Source organism: Cricetulus griseus (genome assembly GCF_003668045.3).
Source record: "Cricetulus griseus strain 17A/GY chromosome 1 unlocalized genomic scaffold, alternate assembly CriGri-PICRH-1.0 chr1_0, whole genome shotgun sequence".
NCBI classification, from domain to species: Eukaryota; Metazoa; Chordata; class Mammalia; order Rodentia; family Cricetidae; genus Cricetulus; species Cricetulus griseus.
In genome coordinates this window covers 36,369,341-36,393,340 of record NW_023276806.1, presented here as the reverse complement: position 1 = coordinate 36,393,340, position 24,000 = coordinate 36,369,341, and the positions used below count along the sequence as shown (strand labels likewise).

The following is a 24,000-nucleotide window of genomic DNA, read 5'->3' as shown; positions in this document are numbered from 1 at the left end:
ATAAGTATGCAGGGAAAGGCAGCATAGGGTTAACATTTTCACCATTGACAGACCTTTGGGACAACAGAGAAAAGCACCACAAAACCAAGTGTCCATATGGCTTTTCCTCTACTGAATTTTTCAAATGAATATATAGGAAAAAAACCCAGTAAACTTTAACCCAATCAGTTACATATTATAGTAGGTAAAAAATCTAATTCATGATAAAGTATGAGAATTAGGAAATTAAAAGTAATCCCCTGTAATGGTGGCTTGATGAATTTCTAACTTCAGGCTTATATGGATGGACTCTAATCCTTGGCAGCCCAATGCTTTCTGGAAAAGTATAAAAACAGAATGCCATTAATAACCTATGCCATGCAATAGAAGTTAACCCCTTGAAAACTAAAGGCTGTTAGCTTTAGCAAGTGACAGCATGACAAGGCTATATCTGCCTGTTGCTATCAAGGAAACTGAAGCAATGCAGAGGACAAAGAGAAGGCAACTTGACCAAGAAAATTAAGAACATGTCCAATAATTCTATTCTGAAAAAGTCTCCAGTAGCTATAAAAATGTTGAGAGTAACAGAGACTAGAAGGGTGCCTTGAGACTTTCCACATAGATTATTAGGTTTGTAGTGATATAAGCAATTAGCTAAACATTGCAGTATGCTTGTTTTATGTGGAGGGAGGGGCTCCTGCCCTGAAAGCCTTCAGTCACGTACTTGTATGAATCTTTGAACTCTGAAAAATCTAGAACTCAATCAGAAAAAAAGAAAACAGGTAGAAGGTAGGCTGGGGACATGAGTGGAGGAAACCCTGGGAATCGGGGTTGTGTTAGGCACTTTTACTTGTCATCTCTTGGCACTCCTACCAGCCTGGTGGACGTAATTATTGTCATTGTGTAGATTTTTAAAGTGAAGATTCTAAGAGAGTTGACTTCCCAGTACATCACAGAAGATCATTGGGGACTAAAGAATTCTCTCTCTCTCTCTCTCTCTCTCTCTCTCTCTCTCTCTCTCTAAGACAGGCTCTCTCTGTGTAGCCCTGACTGTCCTGGAACTTACTCTGTAGACCAGTTCTGACCTCGAACTCACAGAGATCCACTTGCTTCTGCCTCCTGAATGCTGGGATTAAAGGTGTGCACCACCACCTCCCGACTGGGACTTCTAACTCAGGTCTGTACTGACTCCAGTGACGAAGTTCTTTTCCTGTAATATACAAGGGGTGTGATCTCAGAGGCTCTATAAGTAATGTCTGTTTCATTTATATACTGAGTCCAATAAAGGTAGCAATTATTTTATAGTACTCGAGATAATGAGTTGGTCTTTTTTTTTTTTTTTGCCTAAAAATAACCAGATTAAGATGAGAACTCAAAAAGGTTGGAGTTCATTCCTTTGTGTAGGTATTTCCATAAGTTTAGCTTGAAACATTGAATGATTACTGTTAACCCTTGACTCCCCGGAAGCTCACTCTCTACAAAATCGAATTTACAGATCATCCGAGTCCTGTCAGTTCTTCCATGTCCTCTCTTTCTTCTCCTTCTGCATGTTTAGCTGCTTTTAGCGGCCTGCTCTGTCTCTCCTAGCCCCTCACTAGGCTTCCAAGCTCTTGCTGCCTCTATTCAGTTCCCACATCCTCTCCAAGGGGATAGTTCTAAAACCCAAGCCCACTGTGACATATGGCTTACAGCTCCTCGGGAATTTCTCATCACCATGAAGGTAAATGGCTCCACAGCCCTTCACATCCTATGAGACTGCCCCAGCCCTCCCAACTTGGACAGTGTCAGCTTCCCCACTTGCTCTGCTCCACACCCAGATCGACATTTCAGGTCCCTGTAGTGTTCCAAGCCTTCTTTATGCTGTATTCCCTCCTCCCATTCACAGCTTGTCCATGTGCTCTCCCCGCCTTCCTTGACCTGACCACTTTAAGGGCTAAAACTCCAACGTGTTTTTCTTTTTGACTTCTCAGCTTTTCTGAGTCGATCTGTATCAGCATAAAGTAGATACCAATAAATGCTAAGTCTAAGCAGAAATTACTGCTTGTGTTGAGCCTTAAAGAAAGGCTAAGAAAATCAGAAAGACAATTTTGGGCAGAAGGAAAAGTTTAAATGAGTCACAGAGGTATGAACCCTCTGGACAAGCTCACACGGAGCAGGAGGTCTGGGCAGAGGATGGATGTAACAGAGAAGTGGTGTGTCTGGAGGTAGCCAGCATGGATTGCAAAAGCTTCATTAGCTGGGTGACAAGACAAGAGTATCTATGTATGGGCTATCTGCTACTTGGGATGACACAGCTGTTCCTCTATCTGCAAACATGAGGACAACCCAAGCTATCTGGGTGACAACTACTGGTGTGGCAGAACAGAATGCTTGTGACACTGGGTGGTCCTACTGGTTGGCACACAGCCCCATTATTATCCAATACAGTAGCCTTCACCTCCAGGTGCTGTTGAAACAATGGAACAGGAAACTGAGAGAGCTGAAGTTGCCCGGAAGTTGCTAGTCAAGTGATGGTAACTTTCATTGGAACCAGCTGTGAACAAAACATTAACCCCTTATAGTCTTTGCTCCAACTTGGCCTTTTTATTTGTTTCAAAACTGCATTTATTTTATTTATTTATTTTAGAAACACTTTTATTCTTCATTGACATGTATTTCCTGCCTCTTCATTGCCCAATCACAGTGTGTTTCCTCCCTCTTTGTGAGTGTTTTAGAAGTCTGTTCACAGTGCCAGGTATACACAATACTATTTATTACAACACCTTGCCTCTAATTCATCATCCCAAACAACCCAAACAGCCCAAAGTGATTTTATGCTGTGGCTTTTTCCATGTAGTTGGAAATAAATCTTGAAGGTTGCAGTTTACATCTGCCAGGAAATTAATTCTGGGATGTTTGCCCACATCCACTGGTATTTTTCAAAAGGAGCCCCAGGTGTCTGCATGAATACCATCGGGACCACAGGAGGTCTCCACTGGTGTTTATCAGCTGCTTTTGAAAAGAAGTGAGGCCGGATTAGAAATCCTCAATGCCTCCCTTATCTCCCCAAACCTGACCCAGATGCCTTTGGGGTTTCATGGTCAAAATATGGCTATTTATGCGCAACTGTCAACACAAGGTACCAGATCCCTTTGATTATCAAGTTCAAATGAAAAGAAGGGTGTTTCCTTATTGCCTCCTCTAGACACAGTGTGCCACGTAATAGATGATTCCATGAAGCTATGACTTATGTTTATGAACTGGAGACCAAGCGGTCACAGCTGAAGAAGGGAGCCTGCTGCCCCTACAGCTTCTCTTCCAAGGTGGTGTTTTGTTTAGCTTTGTCAACAACTGAGCGTCTTCTGCCTAAGATTTGGGCACAGCTGCTCCAGCAGCTCTCCCTTCCACCAGGGTGGGCTGTTTCCAGAAACAGTAAGACAGCTAGGAAGGAACTGCGGGCCTGTGTGAACTCCATGTGGTGGCTTGGCTATTCAGGAAGCTGAAGTGGGGGTGGGGAACAGACACGAACATCCACCACACACACACACACACACACACACACACACACACACACACACACACACCACATGGATGGGACTGTGAGACCCCTTTGTGGGCTTGATTGCTGCTTCCTAGGCTGTCAGAGGGCATTGTCATGGTTCCCGTTGATATTCTAAATTCCTGCTGTGACATTCGCTCACAGTTTACCTCTGAGGGCACAGAGGTAAACTGTGAGCGAATACTGACTTCATTGCTTTCCCAAATAGTGTACTGAGTTTATGTTGAGCACTTTGCACTAGCCAATCTTGTTGCCCCACATACTTCCTAACCTCCACGATGGCATTTTCAGAGAACAAGATAGCATTTAAAAATAGACTCCATGGCCACCTTAGAACCCAGTATGTTGTAACTGACAAGCTTCTCACCATGGACTAGATACATCCAGCGCAGGACCTCTGCTGGGGGATTTGTCGTTAGCTCTGCCTCTTACACACATACATGTTCTGATATACATGCCCATCAGCCAAGATTTTAACTCCAAAGATTAGTGTAAGTATCTGGAGGGAATGAGGTCACTTGCTGTGAGGCAAATGGCCTCCCCATGAGAATACAAAGCTCCACTGTGAATCAAACCTCAGAGGAGCACTTGGGGTCTGCGACTCATATTCAAAGTTGTTTCTCTGTCTTAACCTCATCAAGAAAGTTTAGTGAGGATGACTTGATATTCATGTGTGGTTTTTAAGACCTTCCTCTAGGCGGTGCCTTCTGAACTTCACCTACTGGGCAATGAACAGCTAATGGATACCAATTAAGACCCGCTGTCCTCTCTCTCCCCTCCCATTGCCCAGGTAGCTTTGGCTTCTGTCCATAGCATTGTTCTGACCAGATGCAGTACTATGGATCATCTCAGGACAGCTTGAGTCCTCACAGAGAGTATTTGAAGAAAATAATAACTGCACTCTTCCCCTGATGAACAACTGTCATTAATGAAGAGTAACCTGGCAGGAACTTGAAAGTCATTTGGTTTTTAATGTTCAAGATATTTTACAAAAGTAACCATAAAATGGTGTTTATAAAGGCTTGATTATTTATGAGACAATGCAGTATGCTGTACAGGTAGAAAATAGATTCTGCCCTGTAGCATGAATATTAAAAACCCAGAGACAGATATTGGGATTCAAGCAGAAGATCAAAAAAGCAAAGCAGTCAGCCAGTAGCTCTTACCTCTACCAAAGCTAAAATGGAGATCCTGTCCTCACCGTGGCTGGAGACAAAATCTCAGAATGCAGCATGAGACACTGGGTTCCTGTCTTTTACATACCTCTCTAGGATTAAAGGTGTGAACTCTATTTCTCTTTTAGACTGATTCACTCTTGTGTAGCCCTGGGTGGCCTTGAACTCACAGAAGACCCATTTGCTTCTGTCTCCTGAGCCCTGGGTTTAAAGGTGTGTGTTACCACTGCCTGGCCACTATTTCTGTGGCTAGCTTTGTATTCTTATCCTTCAGGCAAGCTTTATTAAATCATAAGTAATATATTACCACACTGCCCCAAGGAAGTTTGTTTCAGTATACCATGTAAGTGGGCTTTGAATGATCAGAGTGACAGATTTTTATGTGATGTGAAGGTAAAGTGTGTTCATGTGAATAAAGCCCTTGGACCAGTTTAGGGCATGAAGTAAACCATTGGTATTTGAAGTTTATGTTTACTTTATGCTTTTGCAATGTGAGAAAAAATAAAACAAAAAAAAAAACTCAGGGCCTCGTGCATGCTAGGTGAGCATTTTACATTTGAGCTATACCCTTGACTTTCTATTCTTACTGCTAGGCACCTTGAGGCCTTCACAAACACTATGTTTATCAACTCTTAGGACAAACCTCTGAGGTTGGACACAGCTCAGATTCAGGGAGGCCAGCAGAAGCCACAGTTAGGAAACAGCAAAAGGATAGATGGCATAGAGGACTATCTGACCCCAACATTCCACTGTGACTCTTCCCAGGGTGATGAAGAAAATGGGTTAGATGTCTTAGAATAGAAGCGAGCATTTGAGAACCCGCTAAATTTTGTGTTTTCCAGAGTATCAAGGTTTTCATCTAGGAAAACATGTCAGGAAATATGACTCTGAATCAGCTGCCTGATAAAACAGCCAGGATGGAGCCCACGTCATCACAGGCTTCAACAATATCATTGAAAACATCAGCTGTTTATTCCAGTATATAAAGACATGAGCTTCAAAGAGAATGAGCTAGATAACCCTGGAAGTCACGCTACTAACCATGTATTTATTTATATCAGTTTTTTTCCCAAGAGTTATACCCAAAGTGTGCCACAACAAAGTCATTTTATGAATTGCTGCTATTTTTTTCATGAGTCTGGGATGCATAGAATCTTGTCCAAAGCATAGAGGTACAGCTACACCTGCACCATCAGAGCTTGTAAATTTAAACCAATTCAGTTCAGAAAATACTTCCTGACTCCATAGCAGGAGAAAATACTATCCTGGAGACCATGTTGAACTGAGCATGGCCGTGACCTCAAGGGACTCATTACTGCTAGAGTTGTGCTGACCCACATAGGTACCTGCAGCTCCGTAAAATTTAAAACTTCATGCTTATGCTACATCCATGATATCTTTATTATTCAATAGCCACATGCGATCACTGGCCACCATGTTGGATGGGGCAGATAGAGAACAAGTCAGTTGCTGCAAAAAGTTCCATTAGGCCATGCAGTTCTCAGGAAAGAGACCTCCAGTAACGTCAGAACTTTGTGGCTGGCCTATGTCTTACTCTCAAAGGAACCATGGGGCACAACCACACCCCCGCTGGGATTTCCAAGGCCCACATTGAGGACATATATGCAGAGTTTGCTTCTGACTTGTGTTGGAACTAAGGCAAGGTTCTCCACCCCTCTGGTCCCGTCTGCTTCTGGTGAAGCAAGGACATCACCATAAGACCTATGACACTCCATCCTAGGGCTTTGTGATGCTGAGTGAATGGGAAGAACTTACTCTGGGCAATATCCACCACCTAAAAAGCATAAAACTACTTAAAACAACTTTCATCTCCCCAAATCATCATGATTTTATTTTAGAAATTTAATTTCAGATTGTTTCTAATTGCTGTTTGTTTATTTATTTTATTGAGACAGTATTTCTAAATATTTAATAGTAACATAGACTGGTAACGCAACTCATGTCAGAAATACTACCTTTTCCACTAGTCTTTGCTGTACTGGGAATTTCACACTCCCCTAGTCACTTTGAGAAACAGCCCAGGTTGTCTTTTTGTTTTGTTTTGTTTTTAGAGACAGGGTTTATCTATGTAGCTTTGGAGCCTGCCCTGGAACTAGCTCTTGTAAACCAGGCTAGTCTTGAACTCACAGAGATCCGCCTGCCTCTGCCTCCCAAGTGCTGGGACTAAAGGCATGTGCCACCACCACCACCTGACCAGCCCAGGTTGTCTTAACCAACAATTACTCTACTGTGCTGAAAGAAAACCCAAAGTAAATCCTCCATTCTATGTTTTGGTGCCCCATACTGAATTTCGTTCTGTACCCCTTTCCTCCTACACCTCCTAGTCTCTAGCAAACACAATTTTATTCTTCTGCAGGTCTGACTTACTAGTCCCTTCAATGAGTGAGAAGATGTGACATTTGTCTGTGTCTAGTTTATCCTATTTAAACACACACCAGTTCTAACCTTGGCAAACAGCCAAAATGGGATTATTTATTGCTTATCTCTACCAAACCTGGAGGTCTCACTAAAGCAAATTTAAACATGTGTTCTGTGTTTTTGTTTATCTGCTTTTGTTTTTGTATTTTTGAGACAGGATTTCTCTGTGTAGCCCTGGCTATGGCATAACTCACTCTGTAGACCAGGCTGGCCTCAAACTCACAGAGGTCTGCCTGCCTCTGCCTCTTGAGTGCTGGGATTAAAGGCATGCATCACTGTTGCCAAACTAGTAAACCCGTGTTTCATTAACTCAGTCCCAAAGCCTTCCTGCCCAAGCAGCAACTGCTAACCCTGTCTGTTTCTCACGATGGTGCTGTTAGGTTAATTGCTGACAAAGTGGCTGCAGGCAGGCCTTTCCAGCAGCCATAAGAGCCTATGCATTAGACACCACACATGCACACACAAAACTATGACTAGTATAAACTGCTTCTGCCCAGAAGAAATGAAAACTCCTTGGTGTGTGATATACTAAAGTCCTTTGTCTTGTCTTAGGACTGGCCAGTGTTAATCTTAGCAATTAAGTTCTGTTTGCAAGACAATAGTTAACTGAAAAAAATCTGTTTCCTTTAGCTCTGTGATGTATCTATTCTTGTATTCTTGTATTTCTTAAAGAAGTACCTATCCAATTTCCTTTTAACCTTACAAGCCTTTAAAGCCTTGGCCCTGGTGATGTTCTTGCACACCTGTTTCTCCTGCCCATTATCAGTTAGAAAGTAGATTGCTTTGTTTTCTTTCCTTTTATCTAGAACACTGAGACTACCACATGGGACCCTCTCCCAGGGCGTGGAGCCTAGGCAGGACAATTGAGTTCAGAAACCCCAGTGGTGGTGGGTTTGTAACACCTGGGAGTTCAAATACAGCCCCGTTGTAAGAGACTTCTATATTGTGTTCTAATACTCTGCAGTAGGCTTTGGAGTGAGGGGCTTACCGTGAATGAACTGAGTTTGCTTGCCAGAGCTTGGTTCTTTGGTACAAGCTGCTTGTGTTTCTGGTTTCTTAATTTCTCCCTAATTAAGTGAATAGGGGCTTGATACTCACCCTACTACTGCCGGGGAAGATTTAGTCTTCTAGAGCAGTGGTCCTCAACCTTCCTATTGCTTCAACACTTTAATACAGTTCAGTTCCTCATGTTGTGGTGGCCCCCAACCATAAAATTATTTCATTGCTGCTTTAGAACTGTCATTTTGCTACAGTTATGAATTGTAATATCTGATTTGCAGGATATGTGATGTTCGATCCCAAGGGGGTCGTGACCCACAGGTTATAAATCACTTCTTTAAAGCCTAACTTTCCTGGGCTACCAGGTGAGGATAAACAGGATTAATTGTTCAGCCTACAGGACACTTGTGAGTACGTGGAGGGATCCCTCCATAAGCCACACAACGCTGGCTGTGTAGTGTAGGCTGGCACTCTGGGCTCTGGTGTGCCAGGAGTCACTCTGGGCTGGAGGTGTAGAAACTTGATTCTACCACAGTCTACCCTTAACTCAGGAGAGTCTCTGCAGTTTCTTCCACAGCATAGGAAAGGTTCCATCTGACTTCCAGGCTCTCCTGGAGTTTACTGAACCTGAATATGCTTGGCGATCCCACCTAGTATTCCCTGATGCTTCCCTGTTGTTATCTGGTTTCATGTTTCTGCTTAAAACCCCACAGTGGCCTAGGGATGGTATTCTAGGGATTGTCTGGAGTTCTCCTGGCTTTAGACTGAAAGCTCGTGTCCTGAGAAAGCCCTCAGTCGGTCAGTAACATTCCGAAGTCCAGCAGAGCAATGGATCTGGTTCCAACTGTGACCTCACCACTCTTCACCCAATGCCTTTCTCTGTGTTTTGTGGCTACCTGGGGAGGTGTTTTGCTTTGTTTGTTTGTTGTTTGTTTAGCAAAATGCTGGTGCCCTGGCCTTGCCTCTCAAGATTCTGAAGGAGAGCCTTGGGTGTCTTTTTAAAGCTAGCCAATGCTCCAAAACTTGGAGGAGGCTGGGGACCGCTGCTCTATTCCTGCAGGTCCCCAGACACCCCAGTGCTGCTCCTTGTGGTCAAGCTGACCTTCATTTTCTTTCCTCTGCCTGCTTTCTGTCTATCCAACTCCAGCCTCTTCCTCCAGGTAGCCTTCCCAGATTCCTCCCATTAGACCAGGCCCTCCTCTGGATGTTGTGAGTCTTTCACACTAGCCTTCACACCATTCTGCACTGCACTGATTGGTTTACTACAAACTCTCCCTCATCAAGTTTGAGTTTGTTTCAGGACGAGATTGTTATCTTCTCTCCTTGTACCCATGGAGCCAAGCAGGCTCTGGCATGTCGCAGACACTCTGTAAATATTCGTCGAACAAATTAATCAAGACAAGGCCATCTGACCTCTTGTGGGTTACATTCTAAAATTCATGGACACAAGACCTCCAGTGTATGACAAACACCAGTACAATGTAATTGCTTCAGCAATCTCTACGAGTGGGGACCCCTAACTCCATCTAAAAGAAACTTAATTTTGTTCTTCTATAGCGCTCTCTCTCTCTCTCTCTCTCTCTCTCTCTCTCTCTCTCTCTCTTCAAAGAGGAGAAAAGGGACATTGGGATAATTCCACTTTCTCAACATAAAGTTGTAAAGTTGAAGATGATTTCTCTGATGGAATCATTGGCTGTCTGTTTCTCTGCTTCTTCCTAGTTTGTCCCTCAGCTGGCTAGCCTATGTGTGTTTAGAGAGAGCCAGGAAGGTCCAACGCCAGGAATGTTTCTCTCTTTAAAACTCTTTTATCCTCAGCTTTCTGATCTTCAAAGCATCCTGTGTCCACTGTGACCTGACTCCCTCGACTCTCCATGCTGGGGAGTGAGAGCCTTGGGTATTTGTGTCATTTTGAGAACTTGCATATTTGGGACCGCCTTGGACAGCTGGGCAGCATGGTCTCTGTTAACTCTTCGGGGATAAGTGCCTGTCATCGGTTCTAGGACCTTTGCACCCCTGAACCTAGGCACATGAAGAAATTAGTGCCAGACTCTGGAGTTAAACAAATATTAGGTACATAGACAGGTCTTTTGTGGGGGAACTATCTCTTGGCCACTAGAGATTCCTCTGCCTCCCTGTTGTAATTAAGTCTCAAACTCTCTCCACCTGTGTGGTTATCTGCAGTGTCTGGTCCTGGATAAGTTTGAAAGCTATGGTGATGAAGTTCAGCTCATCCAACGAGCCCTGTCTCTCCTGGAAGAGAACAGGTTCTGGGCTGGAGTGGTGTTCCCTGACATGTATCCCTGGACCAGCTCCCTGCCTCCCCACGTGAAGTACAAGATTCGGATGGACATAGATGTGGTGGAGAAGACCAATAAGATCAAAGACAGGTGATGGTTCAGTCAGGGTTAGCAGGGTATCCCGAGATCCACGGTGAATTACATGTGGCAGAGAGTGGAGGATTGGGGGTGAATGCAGTCCATAGATCAGTGAAGGAGGTAAGCTAAATGGGAGGAAGTATGATTGGAGCAGATCCAAGTAGGTGGAACAATCACTTCGTGATTCAGAGTCATTGCTGGAGTTAATACTGTGTAAACGCCACGTGGTTAACGAATCTCTTGGTTCATGTTCCATTGAGCACCTGGAAATTTAAGCAAATGAACAGCACAAAGTAGAACTGGATAGTCAGGGAACATATAGGACAGTGGTTCTCAGCATGTGGGGTGCGATGCCTTTGGTGGTTGAGCAACCCTTTCACACGGGGTCACGGATTAGATATCCTGCATACCAGATATTTACATTATAATTCATAACAAAATGGCAAAATTATAGTTAGGAAGTAGCCACAAAATAATTTTATGGTTGGGGTCATTACAACACGAGGAGCTAGCTGTATTAAAGGGTTACAGCATTAGGTAGGTTGAGAACCACTGATTTAGAAAACTGTTTCAAGAGACTAAGGTAAGTTGGGCTTGTAAATCGAGTGGGTTGCCCATCCCCACTTACACCCTTCCTCCCTTCATCCTGTGCCTTTTTAGGTACTGGGATTCTGGTCCTAGGGCAGACCCCGTCGAAGACCTCCGGTATATCTGGGGAGGCTTTGCCTATCTACAGGACATGGTTGAGCAAGGAATCATAAGGAGCCAGACCCAGGCAGAGGTTCCCATTGGCGTCTATCTCCAGCAGATGCCTTATCCCTGCTTCGTGGATGACTCGTGAGTCCCAGGCCTCAGTCTTCCTCCCTGAGTTAACGTAAACAGGGGTGCTCCAAGGCTCCAGTGTCTCCTGAAGGAACCTTGGGGACTGGGACCACACTGGGGATAACAGGCTTCTAATGGCAGAAGCTGCTGGCCCGATGCTCCAGACAGAAGCAGAGGAGAAAGTAGGATGTAGGGTGTTGTGGTACAAAAGGGACATCGGAGGATAAAACAGTAGGGTTGAGGTTGAAGGAGGGGATGCCGGCTGTTTAAATTTCCACATCGTAGTATGTTTGGTATGTGGAAGGGCTCTGGTCACAGCATTTGCCCACTGATTGCCAGATCAGCAGATTTGGACTGCATGGCAAGTAGGTCTGGTTCCTAGGAGCCTCAGAAAATGCAGTGCCTTCCCTAATTAACATTCCTATGATGTGTGTTGGTGAAAAGGTAGAGGAATGTGTTGGATGAGCTCTGTCTCCTTCTCTGGCCTCCCCCATCCTAAAGCTAGTAGCTAGTGGCTAGTAGCATGCTAAGCAAGCAGCCAACTGTTTTGTTGAAAATAGATTTTTGCAGTGGTGAAGGAAGAGACGGAGAAGAGGTGCCCAGAAGCTTATCACCATGGTAGATGGGGTCAGAAACACTCACTGAGCCATAGATGGCTTAGGAATTTAGCTCCTGGGGTGTTGGGAACACTGGGGCAGTCACCATAGCCGGTGTGTGTGGCTATGGAGTTCAGGGAGCAGAAATAGGAAAGCGGCTCTCAGCACTGGCCCCATCGGTTCTCCAGCTCTGCGGAAGACAGCAGAGATTAGAAGGAGAGCCAAGGGCAAAAGCCCAGGTCCACTCTTGGGTCAGAAGGGGAGGGGCTGGCAGGGAAATGGTAGGTGTGGAGAGGCAGTGGGGATTGGGGTCATTCAGTAAGAGAGAGTCCTCTGGCGGCCAACCCCAGAAGTGCATGCTGTGGGGTTGTTTGGCTCTCTCCCTAGGGCCATTTTCAGTGAAACTATCCTCCCACGCTGGCATTGGGCCCTTCCTGTGACAACACCCAACAGTTTCAATAGATAATAATCCCAAGGGCTTTACTAGTGCATCATTCCCAGGGAAAACCTGTAAAGCTTACCCTAACTTGATTCCATCGTGTCAAATCCATCTTGCTTCCTGGGAACAAATCTCAAGATGGATCTCCTCCACTCTGCATGGCTGATGGAAGTAGTGACTATTGAATCACTGATTTGTTCCAATCACAACCCGTGGTAACCGGTCTACAGTCTTTCCCACAAAGGTCTTTCGCACAGAGTAGAGACCTTACAGGGGAGGTCTATACTGTATGACAGATATGGTATGTTTTATTTGTTTGTTTGTTTTTGTCTTTTGTTTTTCGAGACAGGGTTTCTTTGGGGCTTTGGAGCCTGTCCTGGAACTAGCTCTTATAGACCAGGCTGGTCTTGAACTCACTGAGATCCACCTGCCTCTGCCTCCAGAGTGCTGGGAATAAAGGCGAGCATCCACCACCGCCCGGCTGAGATGGTATGGTTTTATTCCTCCACTTTACTTATAGACATCTGTGCTGTCTGGAAAGACACCATCTTGCTATAAAGAAAAAGTGGCAAAAGTGAAAGGTATTTTGAAAAGCTCAACCTAGTGAAGATCCCATGATTTATTTTTCTGCTTTGCTTTCCTTTCCTTTGGACTTCACTCTCAACTCTTCATTCCATAAATATTTACTTCATCTCTGCCAGGCACAGATGCTCTGTTCTGCTTCCCCCTTCTCACCTTAGTTTTATGATCGTCCTGAACCGCTGCTTTCCTATCTTCATGGTGCTGGCGTGGATCTACTCCGTCTCCATGACCGTTAAGGGCATTGTCTTGGAGAAGGAACTGAGGCTGAAGGAGACTTTGAAGAACCAGGGTGTCTCTAATGCTGTGATTTGGTGTACCTGGTTCCTGGACAGCTTCTCCATCATGTCAATGAGTATCTTCCTCCTGACGCTGTTCATCATGGTAAGCCAGGTGGAGAAGACCACTCTTCCTGTTAATGCATGTGTGCCTGGACTACTTATCTGAGCGTGAAAGGTAGCAAGACAGGTAGCTTCCCAGCTTTTCAAACCAGGTAGGACACTTGGAGAGCCAGGCCCCTCCCCACCTCCTCAAAGAGCCATTGTATGGAGTCATCTTCCTCTTCTAGCCTAAGGGAGTCATTCACTTCCTACATAGATTTTCCAGACCATTTTATGACCATGTAGAGAGGCTACTGTTACCAAAGCCCAGTATGGAAATGTTGTATGTTCAATGGCTGTCTCTTCTTTCAAAGACAGACATGAGTCTCTTTTAAAGAGTGGTTCCTGGAATTACCATTCCAATATCTGGCCTACAGCTGGAATGAGGCGAACACTGCCAGTGGTATGAAGGGAAGAGATCTGGACAATTTGTCAGTCATCCCCATGGCCAGGAATTAGATTCACTAAGTAACATTCTTCTGCCTGCTAAGATCTTCAAGGACTCTGTTTTAAAGGATGGAATTTGGAAACTGACCTTTCTCAGTGATAAGGAGTTTTTATTGCCAAAGATGATGTCATTCTGTCTTCTGCAAGTCTATGACTCCTCTGTAAGCTAGAATTGAAAACAAAACACTGTTTCACAAAATACTGCTAGCCTATGTATTTTCAGCCCCTTCATAGAAGTTTTTTGGACTTGTTGAAATATGACTATACACATTTGATAATTTTTGATGTTTTGTTGGAGGGAAGTTGGTTTCTAATATGGATTCAGCAAGCTTGTTCAACTTCATCCCTGTCATCATATCGAGTGCCGCTCTGCATGAAGCAATATGTGCAGTACGTCAGATTAGATGAGTGTCTTCCATCCCATGTTGGATCACGGCCACCTGATCTAAAAATGTCCCATCATATAACCAACCAACCAGCACATATCCATTTAATCCAAATCCTACCTTTATTTTCTACTAAAATGTCCTCAACCTAGTGCATTCTATCTTTGCTATTACATTATGACCCAGTGAGCTATGGTGTGAATCAAACCCCATGTTACAGTCCCCTCAAAACCAAAGCTGAGGTGGAGATAATTCTGTTCAAACAACTTCATCCCACCCAGCATGGCTTGATGTTTACAAAGGATGCCAAAACTCTGAAGAAGAGACAGCAGCAGCCACTCCCTCCTTATCCACCAGAGGCCCTCTGCTCTACCCACACCTCAGCCTGCCCCTTTCCCCAGATGTTTTGTGTCCTTATAATGAAAAGACACAGTGAGTAAACATCTGGATGAATGGCTGAGGCTTGCCCCGGCTTTCTCACTGATAAGTGACACTGAGATCTGCCTTCCTAAGAATGGGTTTTCAGGACTTCAAAGGTTTTAGGACGTGAGGTAAAGAATGTTGACCAAGAGCTTCTAGCACGGGGACACTTCCTGTGGGAACCAGAACACTGTTCCAAAAATGACGGAAACTGAGCTTTCTACACCAAAATAAGGTTTTCCTTTGAATGACTCCCCCTTTTTTTGAGTAGCCCTTCCTCCCCAGCACCGCTGTGCAGGAAAGAAGCTGGGGGCAGGGACAATGGGAAGGTTCTATTGTTATTCAGTCTACAGAGCAGAAAGGAAAGTGGTCAGTGGAGGCAGCTGTCCGGGAAATGGTGAGGCTGTCTGGATGACGGGCACCCCTGTTTGAAAACCAGCAGAAAGCCCACAGTCTAGATGTTTGCAGGACTCTGCTCTGGGCTCATATAAGAAGTTGAATTCGTTCTATGGAGAACAGTAACTCTCTAATTTTGCCCTTTATTTAGATTTCCTCAGACTTAGGTTGGCCTAAGTGTGGCTGCTGTCTATCCTTTCCTTTTGCATATTCCCCCCTCGTCTATTTTTCAATGTTTTCCTTCAATGCCCAACAGGCACGAGAGCATGGAGGAGAAATGGTGGCTGTAGCAGATAAGAAGCACATTAGTTCCACTTGGTTCTTGCGGGCTGAAGACAGATGTCATTAATTGGTCTCTCTTTCCTACTGAGAGGAAAGCAGTGATTCGGGGAGGCCCTGTCTGTTATCAGAGCCCATTCATGATGAGGCAGTTCCAAAAGGTGGGAGGACACAGAGAAAAACACAGGAAGGAAAGCACAAGGTCTCGGGAGTGCTGTGCTTGGTGACATGGCTGGGATCCCCACTACACAACAGCTCAACTATGTCCCATTAAATATATGGAGGTGGCCAAGTGAAGCCTGAGACATACCCCCAGAATTCTACTATTTGTGCCTTTGTGTTACTGAGAAAAGAATGAGGAATGGGGTGACCTATATGTATTTGGGAATTCAGAATTTGGATGGAGCAAAGATGCTGGCCTCTTTACAGGGCTTGTAATAATAGAGATGAGGATGTTCTAATTCAGTTGAACATCTTGGTCCACCCTACAGTGTAATTGGGCAGCAGCTTGTTCAGAAGTCACTAGTTTGTTCCTATTTTCTATATAGACGATGGGAAAGATACTTTGTCTTGTGCATAGCGTAGGTTCTATGAAAAGCACAGCATTCATGGATGAGGAGGACCAATCCTCTTCCAAAGGCTCTGGGTCCATCACTGATGCTTCCAGCTGTGTGAGTGGCAAACCGCAGGAAGCAATGCTGACGGTCAGTCAGCAGGCTGAGCCCCAGGCAAAGGGTCAGGCTTCTTTGTGGTTGCAGGATGCTGGTGATACTGTAAGACCTAACACACAGACCTTCTCCCTTGCCTGAACACATGAACTGAACTTGCCAAGTTGACCCATAATTACTGTGCAAAGATAAACTTAGGCACATTAAGATTCTTTTGTGGTTTTTAATATTTTTATTTTTTGAAAGTTTCATACATTTCTATAACATATATTGATAATATCCATCTACTACTATCTGACTCCAACCCTCCTTAGTGCCCCCCCATTCCATGTCCCTCCCAGCTTCATGTCCTCTTTTTTATTTATTTCTTTATTTGGTTTCTTGAGGCAGGGTTTCTCTGTATTGCTTTGGAGCCTGTCCTGGAACTCAATCTGTAGACCAGGCTGGCCTTGAACTCGAAGAGATGTGCCTACCTCTGCCTCTGGAGTGCTGGAATTAAAGGCATGTGCCACCACTGCCCGGCTTTGTCCTCTTTTTCATTTTTACTTTTGTGTGATACCCTTCTGAGTCCACTTACTGAAACCTGTATATGCATGTGGGTGTGCGAACATCCACCGGGACACGAACAACCCACCAGCAGCCGGATCCCCAAAGGACAGTGACTGGCCTTGCTATCCCTCACCGGCCAATAGCTCTTCTGATGGGTGGGCCCTCTGGGTCCCTTCCCCATCCATGCTGGAGTCTTGACCTTGTGTAGGTAACCACAGCTGCTGTAGTTAATGTGTGCTACAGCTACGTCATGTCCAGAAGACATTTCACAGTTCTGTCTGTCTGCCAGCTCTTCCATTCCTCACATCCCCTCAGCCATGAAGTTCCATGAGGCTCGGACGGTGGGAGGTTGATAGATGACCCGCTCATTGCTGAGCACTCAAGAGTTATTTATACTTGGCACTTTGACCAGTTATGAGTCTCTGCCTTAACCGCTACCCACAGCAAAGGAAGCTTCTCAGACCAAAGGAGGGCAACACCAACCTATGGGTACAAATATAAGTATTTCAAACAGTTTGACAAAAAAGATCTCTTATGAAAATGATAGTAGGTTCTTACTTACACTAGGGCCTATTATCACCCCATCATGGGCTTTTGACCAGCTTTCTGGTACCAAGTATCAGTGGTTCATGAAGCAGGCAACTCTAGACCACAGATGGCTCGGCACTCCGCTAGAGAAGTGGGGAAGCACAACAAAGAAAACCTTGGTTGGTTAAAGTCCCCATTTAGAGGTTAGTTGGCAGTTGCTGACTGGGTTAAATTACTCGGCAGTTGGGTTTTAGTTTACTAGGAGGCCAGAACACTGGAGTTAGCTCAGCCTAATGGTTTCCCAGTTAAATTTTTAAAAATAAAGCATGAGTGTTGCCTAATGGTCATGGGTAAGACAAAAGAACTCAGTGCATTCCAGTGTTCATGTGGAAGTGGCAACTGGCTGCAGGAGCCCCTCCTAGGACAGCAAAAGGCTTCAGAAGGCACCAGTGCACACAGGACGTCCCTTGAGTGGGACCCTGCCTCTGGGCACCAGAAAGAGTTATTGATACGTAATCTCTTTGGTTTCAGCACGGGAGAATCCTGCACTACAGCGATCCCTTCATCCTCTTCCTGTTTCTGCTGGCCTTCTCCACGGCGACCATCATGCAGTGCTTCCTGCTTAGCACTTTCTTCTCCAAGGCCAGCCTTGCAGCAGCCTGCAGTGGGGTCATCTACTTCACCCTCTACCTACCACACATTCTGTGCTTTGCCTGGCAGGACCGGATGACGGCTAACCTGAAGATGATTGTGGTGAGGCCCTGGGGCTTACCCCTAGCCAGTGACAGAGATTTCCTCTGATGATTTTGTGGCCCCTTGGCCTGCTCTCTAAGAAGGGCCACTTTGCCTTTTGACTCAAGAGGATTTAAGATTGAAGGGCTAATCCAAAGCTCAAAGGTTCAGGAGTCAGAGTGGAGCAGCCTTCCCCCTAGCAATGCAGCAGTTACCCTCCCTAGACCTGCTTGACCCATATGCCCTAGGAAACCACTGGAGAGCCTAGTCAGCTCCTTTGTTTCTGCAAGAGAGGAACACGAGCTGATCCCTTCCTTCACCTTTCTTTTCTTCCTGCTTGAGAATCAGATGAGAGGAAGCTTGTCCCCATACTGTCTGTCTGCTCAGAAAGAAAGTGGCATCGGTTAAAATGGGGCTCGCTTTCCCAAAAGAAAGTGGATCAGAGAATCTCTGTCTTTCCAGTGCTCTAACCATTCATGCAGAAAAGGATGCAAAAATGAGACCCCACCATTAGGCTCTCTGGCCAAGAGAAGACTCTAGAAGCTGGCTTTTGATGGCTTGAGAGACCTCTTAGTTCAGGATTCCCAAATAAATATAGGTCTTTTTTTCTAATTGTTTTCAAGTAGGCCATTTCTACCCTCTCATTAGCCGGCACTAATCAGCCTCAGCCCTAAAGGGCTCAGTTTTCTGGCCCTCCAGAATCTCCCAGTCTCTGTGTTACATCAGTAGGACTCCTGCCTGCCTCTCTGCCAGTAGAACCTGTTCTCAGGACTCCAACTCCAGTGCATCTGCCTTTTATTATTTCTCATGTTAAATAAGAACTTAATTGCCACTATTTATAGCATTTAGTTTTCTAAGACAGTCACAATGGGTAATAGTAAGAAACTCTTGTGACTCAGACTGTGGGCAGAGCTGGGCAATTTTGGTAATCGTCGGGTTGTTACATGGTACTGGGAAGCCACAGTTAGCTTCTTGGACCTACCAGGAAGCTTCAGGCCTGGCAACTACAGATAAAAGCTGGGTTGAAGTAATTTGAAGTGTGTGTGTGTGTGTGTGTGTGTGTGTGTGTGTGTGTGTGTGTGTACATATAGCAAGAGGGTTTCTTGCTTTGGTGAGAGATAGTCTGAACTCTATCCAGGGTCCTCCAAATTACAGGGAACCTCTGGCAAAGGCAAGTAAGTGTGCTCTGACATGTCAGGGACCACCCATGATGACTTGGCAGGGCACTTTCTCTTCAGATTTTTCTGCTGCACTCTTTCTGGCCAGTGGACTAGTTTCTGCACAGCGAACCTAAGATGCAACCTATTGTCCTTGCTGGCCACAGGAAGATGGTGTCTTTGAGCCCCCTTCTTGTGGCAGTCTCACAGAGTAGCTCAATTTGGCGGCTTCATTCTGCCCAGAACCATGTGGTCTTCTGAGAATGGAAGGCAGAAGGAAAGATGGGGGCGGGGGGTTGGAGGCAGGAGGACCTCCATTCCTTTGGAGTCTTCTGCTATGCGCCACTTGTTTACTGGCCCGTTACGGCCCAGCTATGCTCTATGGAACAAGGTGGCTCACTAGGCATTAGGCGGGAGTTTTCGAGGCTGCCAAGCATTTCTAAAATTCTCTTTCCATGAGAAGACCACGGCAAGCCCTCCCTGAGTCGCCTTGCACTCAGACACAACACAGACCCTCTTTGGCCATTGTCCCTCCCCTGACTTGTGACCTCTGGGCTCCATTGTCCTCTGTTTCCATTGCCATCCCTCTCTGCTCATTGCAGAGCCTGCTTTCTCCTGTGGCATTTGGCTTCGGCACTGAGTACCTGGTCCGCTTTGAAGAGCAAGGCCTGGGGCTGCAGTGGGACAACATTGGGAAGAGTCCCATGGAAGGGGATGAGTTCAGTTTCCTGCTGTCCATGAAGATGCTGCTGCTTGATGCTGCTCTGTACGGCTTGCTTGCCTGGTATCTTGACCAGGTTTTTCCAGGTAAGCAAGGAAAAGCCAGGCTACTTTATCTCCATGGTCAAGGAAATTAGATTCTTCAGATGCAGACTGAAGGTGTGGCCCAGACTTCCAGTTTAAACTTGATTCCCCCCCCACCTCCCCCCAAGCTATTTGAACATAAGCTCTCAGGGCCAGCACCTGAATTTACATCTAGAAGTTAAAACTCCACCGGCAAATTATTGTCTCCACTTTAGAAACAGGTCTAGAATTGGGGCTGGGGTGATGGCTCACTAGGTAAAAGTACTTGCCTTGCAAGCATGAAGCCCTAATTTCAGAACCCACATAAAAGCCCAGCATGTCTGCAAGCCCTGCAAGCTGTAACGCTGGTGTGGGGAAGTGGAGACAAATGGATCCCAGGAACTCTTTAGCCAGCCAACCCAGCCAGAACATCAAGCTTCCAGATCAGTAAATGACCTTGCCTCCATGGACTCAGGTGGGGAGCAATAGAGGGAGACACGTCCTCTAGCCTTTGCAGGTATGCTCATGAGTGTACATACCTACATGCATGTGTGCATGTATGTATACCATATTCTTCTGTGCCCCTCACACACATGCACACACACATTCATCTGAAACAAAGGCAGAGACAGGGAGAGAGGAGACTGAGAAACAGGTCTAGAATCGGCTTCCTTATCACCACAGATGTGCCTTCCCATTCCAAGCCTCCTTCGGCCATCACCGCCTGCCACTGGGTCCTCTTCACTGTATGCAATGGAGCCTTTTGCAATCTAGGCCGGGTGGTGTCAACACTCTGTTCAAATTCCTTCACGGTCCCTTCCCCTCGTTCAGAGTAAAACCCACTGTCCCAACTCAGGCCTACCAATGCTTCATCATCTGCCTTCCTGCTACCCTCTTTATCTTCTGCCCTTCCCTTGTCCTCCACGTCTGTCTCTCTGCTCCAGCCAACGCAGTCTTCCCGACTGATGTTCAACACACTGAGCACACTTCCTGGGCCAGACCTTCACACCTGCGGTTTTCACTGGCAGTGTCTTTCTCCTAGGCTATTCCCCCTATCTGCTAATTTGCTTCCTCATTTTGCTCAGGCCTCTGTTCAAATGTCACCTTATCACAGGGATCTTTCTAGACTGAAGATTACTAGATCTTTATCATTATATGACCAATATTCCCTCGGTGGCCCTACCCTTTACCCCACTTTTTAATTTTTTTTTTTTTTTTTTTTTAGCACTCATCATCCCCAGACATGATGTAACCTTTTGCAAGTGTTTATGGACTTAGCACCCTTCCTAGAACATGAGCCCATGAGAATGGGAACAAAGTCTTTATTTAGCACTGATGGTCCAGAAGCCCTGACTAGTGCTTGGTGTTTCATGAACACCGAATCACTAACTCGCCCGAAGCTTAGAAAGTCAGCTGCTGGACCAAAATTAGCTATTTGCAAAGTTTTGTATCTACTTTGCCGAAACTCAGACTTGCCTTCAAGTTAGCATCTTCTATAGCTAGAGAAGTCCCCTCTTAATCTGAATGACCTCCAAGTCAGCCTTCACTATACAATGACATCTGAGTCCAGCTCTTGACACCCTGGTCAAAGCAGACAGGGAAGAGTGAGACCTGAACAAACAAGCTCATGGTCCTCAGAAATAAACAGATAGAACCAGGTAGACTGTGAGTGCGAGTGCAGCCTGGGTTATAGTGAGATCCTGTCACAAAGAACCAAACCAATCAAACAATAGCAAATCCACAGCACCACTGAATGGGAAAAGATGGAGAGGCTAATTAGGTCTAGAAAGCTTGGGTCTGTGTCCCACCTGAAGGAGGATGTGTTCTCTAGGGTTGTAATAACAAGGACTAGGTATAGTATGGCTTAACATAATGGAGTTTTGTTGTTGTTGTTTTTAATCTCATTGTCTGAAAGCTAGAAATAAAAAAACGAAGTTGTTGGGAAGACCATGCTGCCCATAAAACCAAGCTTCTGGAGGGTCTTGATCCTCTGGCTTCCCTTGGCTTTCGGGCACATTGCTTCAATCCTCCCCCTACTCCAGTATGACCCCTCCTAACTTAACTAAGCAAGTCTACCTTCTAAATAACACCATGTTTTGAGATATAAGGCTGGGACTCTGTTGTTTTTGTTGTTTTTGTTTTTTGTTTGTTATTTTTCCCCCTTGATACTACTTGGACACTAAATGTGTGTTTTCTCAAACACCATCAAATTCCCTGTCACTAGCCATTTAATTCCAGTCTGAGACTTCCAGAGTTGGGGCAATCCTGTGAGACCCCCCGCCCCGCCCCGTTCAGATGCTAACACTTTGCTAAAGTGCTCTCTTTTCGATTATGGCTTTATTGTCATGGATATAACTCAAGAACAGCCATAGGTGAGGAATGGGGGCAGGAATGGGGTGTTCTGGAGCTGCCTTCTCTAAGGTACCACCTCCCACCACTGCAATGTGGTTGACAGCCCAGAATCTCTTCAAGTCCTCTTCCTGAGGTTTTGGAGTCATCTGCTGCCCCTTCCTCTTCCTGGAGATGAGAGATTGGGCTGAACGTTTTCTCTCTTCACATTTGTTCTTTCTGGGTGAGCAATACCCAGATGTGAAGCCATCTTGCTGCTCTCCCTTGAGCCACCTCAATAGCATTAGCTTAGACACAATAGAGAAAAGCAATCACACAATGACAAAGAAAATTACTCTTAGCACTTGGAAAATTTCAGGGACATTAGAGTTCCACGGCCTGCACTGAACTGGGAACAATGACCACATATATTTTATATAACATCACAGACATCAACATTGATCCCTTCTTGGAGAGATACATAATTCCACCTATGACAGTGACCTGAGCAAGACACTTGAACTTGCTCAGTCTGTTTGCTTGTTTGTTTGTTTGTTTTATTTCCCTGTGTCATTGGAAAGAGATCTAATAAGTGAAAATTAGTTGGGATGGAATAGGAATTTGTACATTATTTTAGCCAAGCTAAAGTTTTCATTTCATCAACAACTCTTTACTGAGCAGCCCCTATGTGGCCACATTCTGGGGATGAGGACATTTAGAAAAGGCAGATCTGGGCCTCAGGAAGGAGTTCAGGGGTGGCACATTTGTCTGTATGCACAATGTCATCTGATCCATCTTGGTGTGGAGGATAGAGAAAGCCAACATGGGCTGGAGAGATGACTCAATGGGCAAGAGCTTTTGCCACACCTGATGACCTGAGTTCAGTTTCCCAACTCACATTAAAAAGCTGCCATTACTAATCCAAGCACTGGCACGGGAAATGGTAGGAAGAGACTGGAGGATGGGCACAGCAGCAGAAATGGGGCAGGGCAGATCGAGTCTTCAAACACAGGAGAAAGACAGAACGATAACTTAAAAGTCATTCTCTGACCTCTAGATATGCACCGTGGCATGTGAACCTATGAAAGCACACACACACACACACACACACACACACACACACACACACACACAAGAAAAAAAATATCCAGGCTTGCCCTTGAATCACAGTCTAATAGTGACAAAAGCCATCACTGTTTAAAAGGCAACGAGAGCTAAAGAGATTAAGAGCATTTGCTGCACTTCCAGAGGACCCATGTTCAGGTTTTTCCTTTCTTTCTTTCTTTCTTTCTTTCTTTCTTTCTTTCTTTCTTTCTTTCCTTTTTTTTTTTTTTTTTTTTTTTTTGAGACAGAGTTTCTCTGTGCAGCCCTGGCTGTCCTGGACTCACTATGTAGACCAGGCTGGCCTCTGCCTCCAGAGTGCTGGGATTAAAGGTGTACACACCACCACCTGGCCAAAAAAAAAAAAAAAAAAAATCAACATTTTAAGGGGAACAAAAGTTGCAAAAACAACTGAATCAGAAAGTTGGGAGCCTTTTTCCCCTTATAATACAGCAGATTCCAGTAGAATGTGGGGAGTTAAGAATGTGGTATCAGAACCAGATTGCCAGTGTTAGAATTCTTGCATTTTCATTTAACTAGCTATGGACTGGGGCAGATGGCTCAAAGGTAGCACACCTCAGTTTCTGCATCCTTCAGACTAATATTGTCACCCCATTCCTCGGGTTGTCTTCAGAATGCAGTGATGTAACACATGCAAAGTATATAATATGCCCGTTACATAAATAGAGTTCAGCAAATATTTGTGATCAGCAAATATTATTGTTTTCTGGTAACTGCTAAAAAATTGCATGATTTAATTCTTCAATAACATTTATTTCTTGGAAAACTGATGTCAACCAAGATTATCATTGTTAGTGTTGCTGGTAACACCCAAAAAAAAACCATGGTATTTTGATTACAAACTTACTGAAAGAAGCAGTCTGTCTGATAGCCTGTGGGTATCT

At 45.0% G+C, this 24,000-nt stretch overlaps 1 protein-coding gene across 1 annotated transcript in view; it reads left to right on the top strand.

Moving 5' to 3' along the window:
- LOC100767638 (retinal-specific phospholipid-transporting ATPase ABCA4) overlaps positions 1-24,000 on the top strand; it is a 137,359-nt gene that overhangs the window by 52,739 nt on the left and 60,620 nt on the right. Inside the window, exons 12-16 of the mRNA XM_027395638.2 lie at positions 10,312-10,517; positions 11,166-11,342; positions 13,103-13,325; positions 17,526-17,747; positions 19,486-19,690. Coding sequence (XP_027251439.1) covers positions 10,312-10,517; positions 11,166-11,342; positions 13,103-13,325; positions 17,526-17,747; positions 19,486-19,690 — 1,033 coding nt within the window. The remainder of the gene's footprint in view (positions 1-10,311; positions 10,518-11,165; positions 11,343-13,102; positions 13,326-17,525; positions 17,748-19,485; positions 19,691-24,000) is intronic.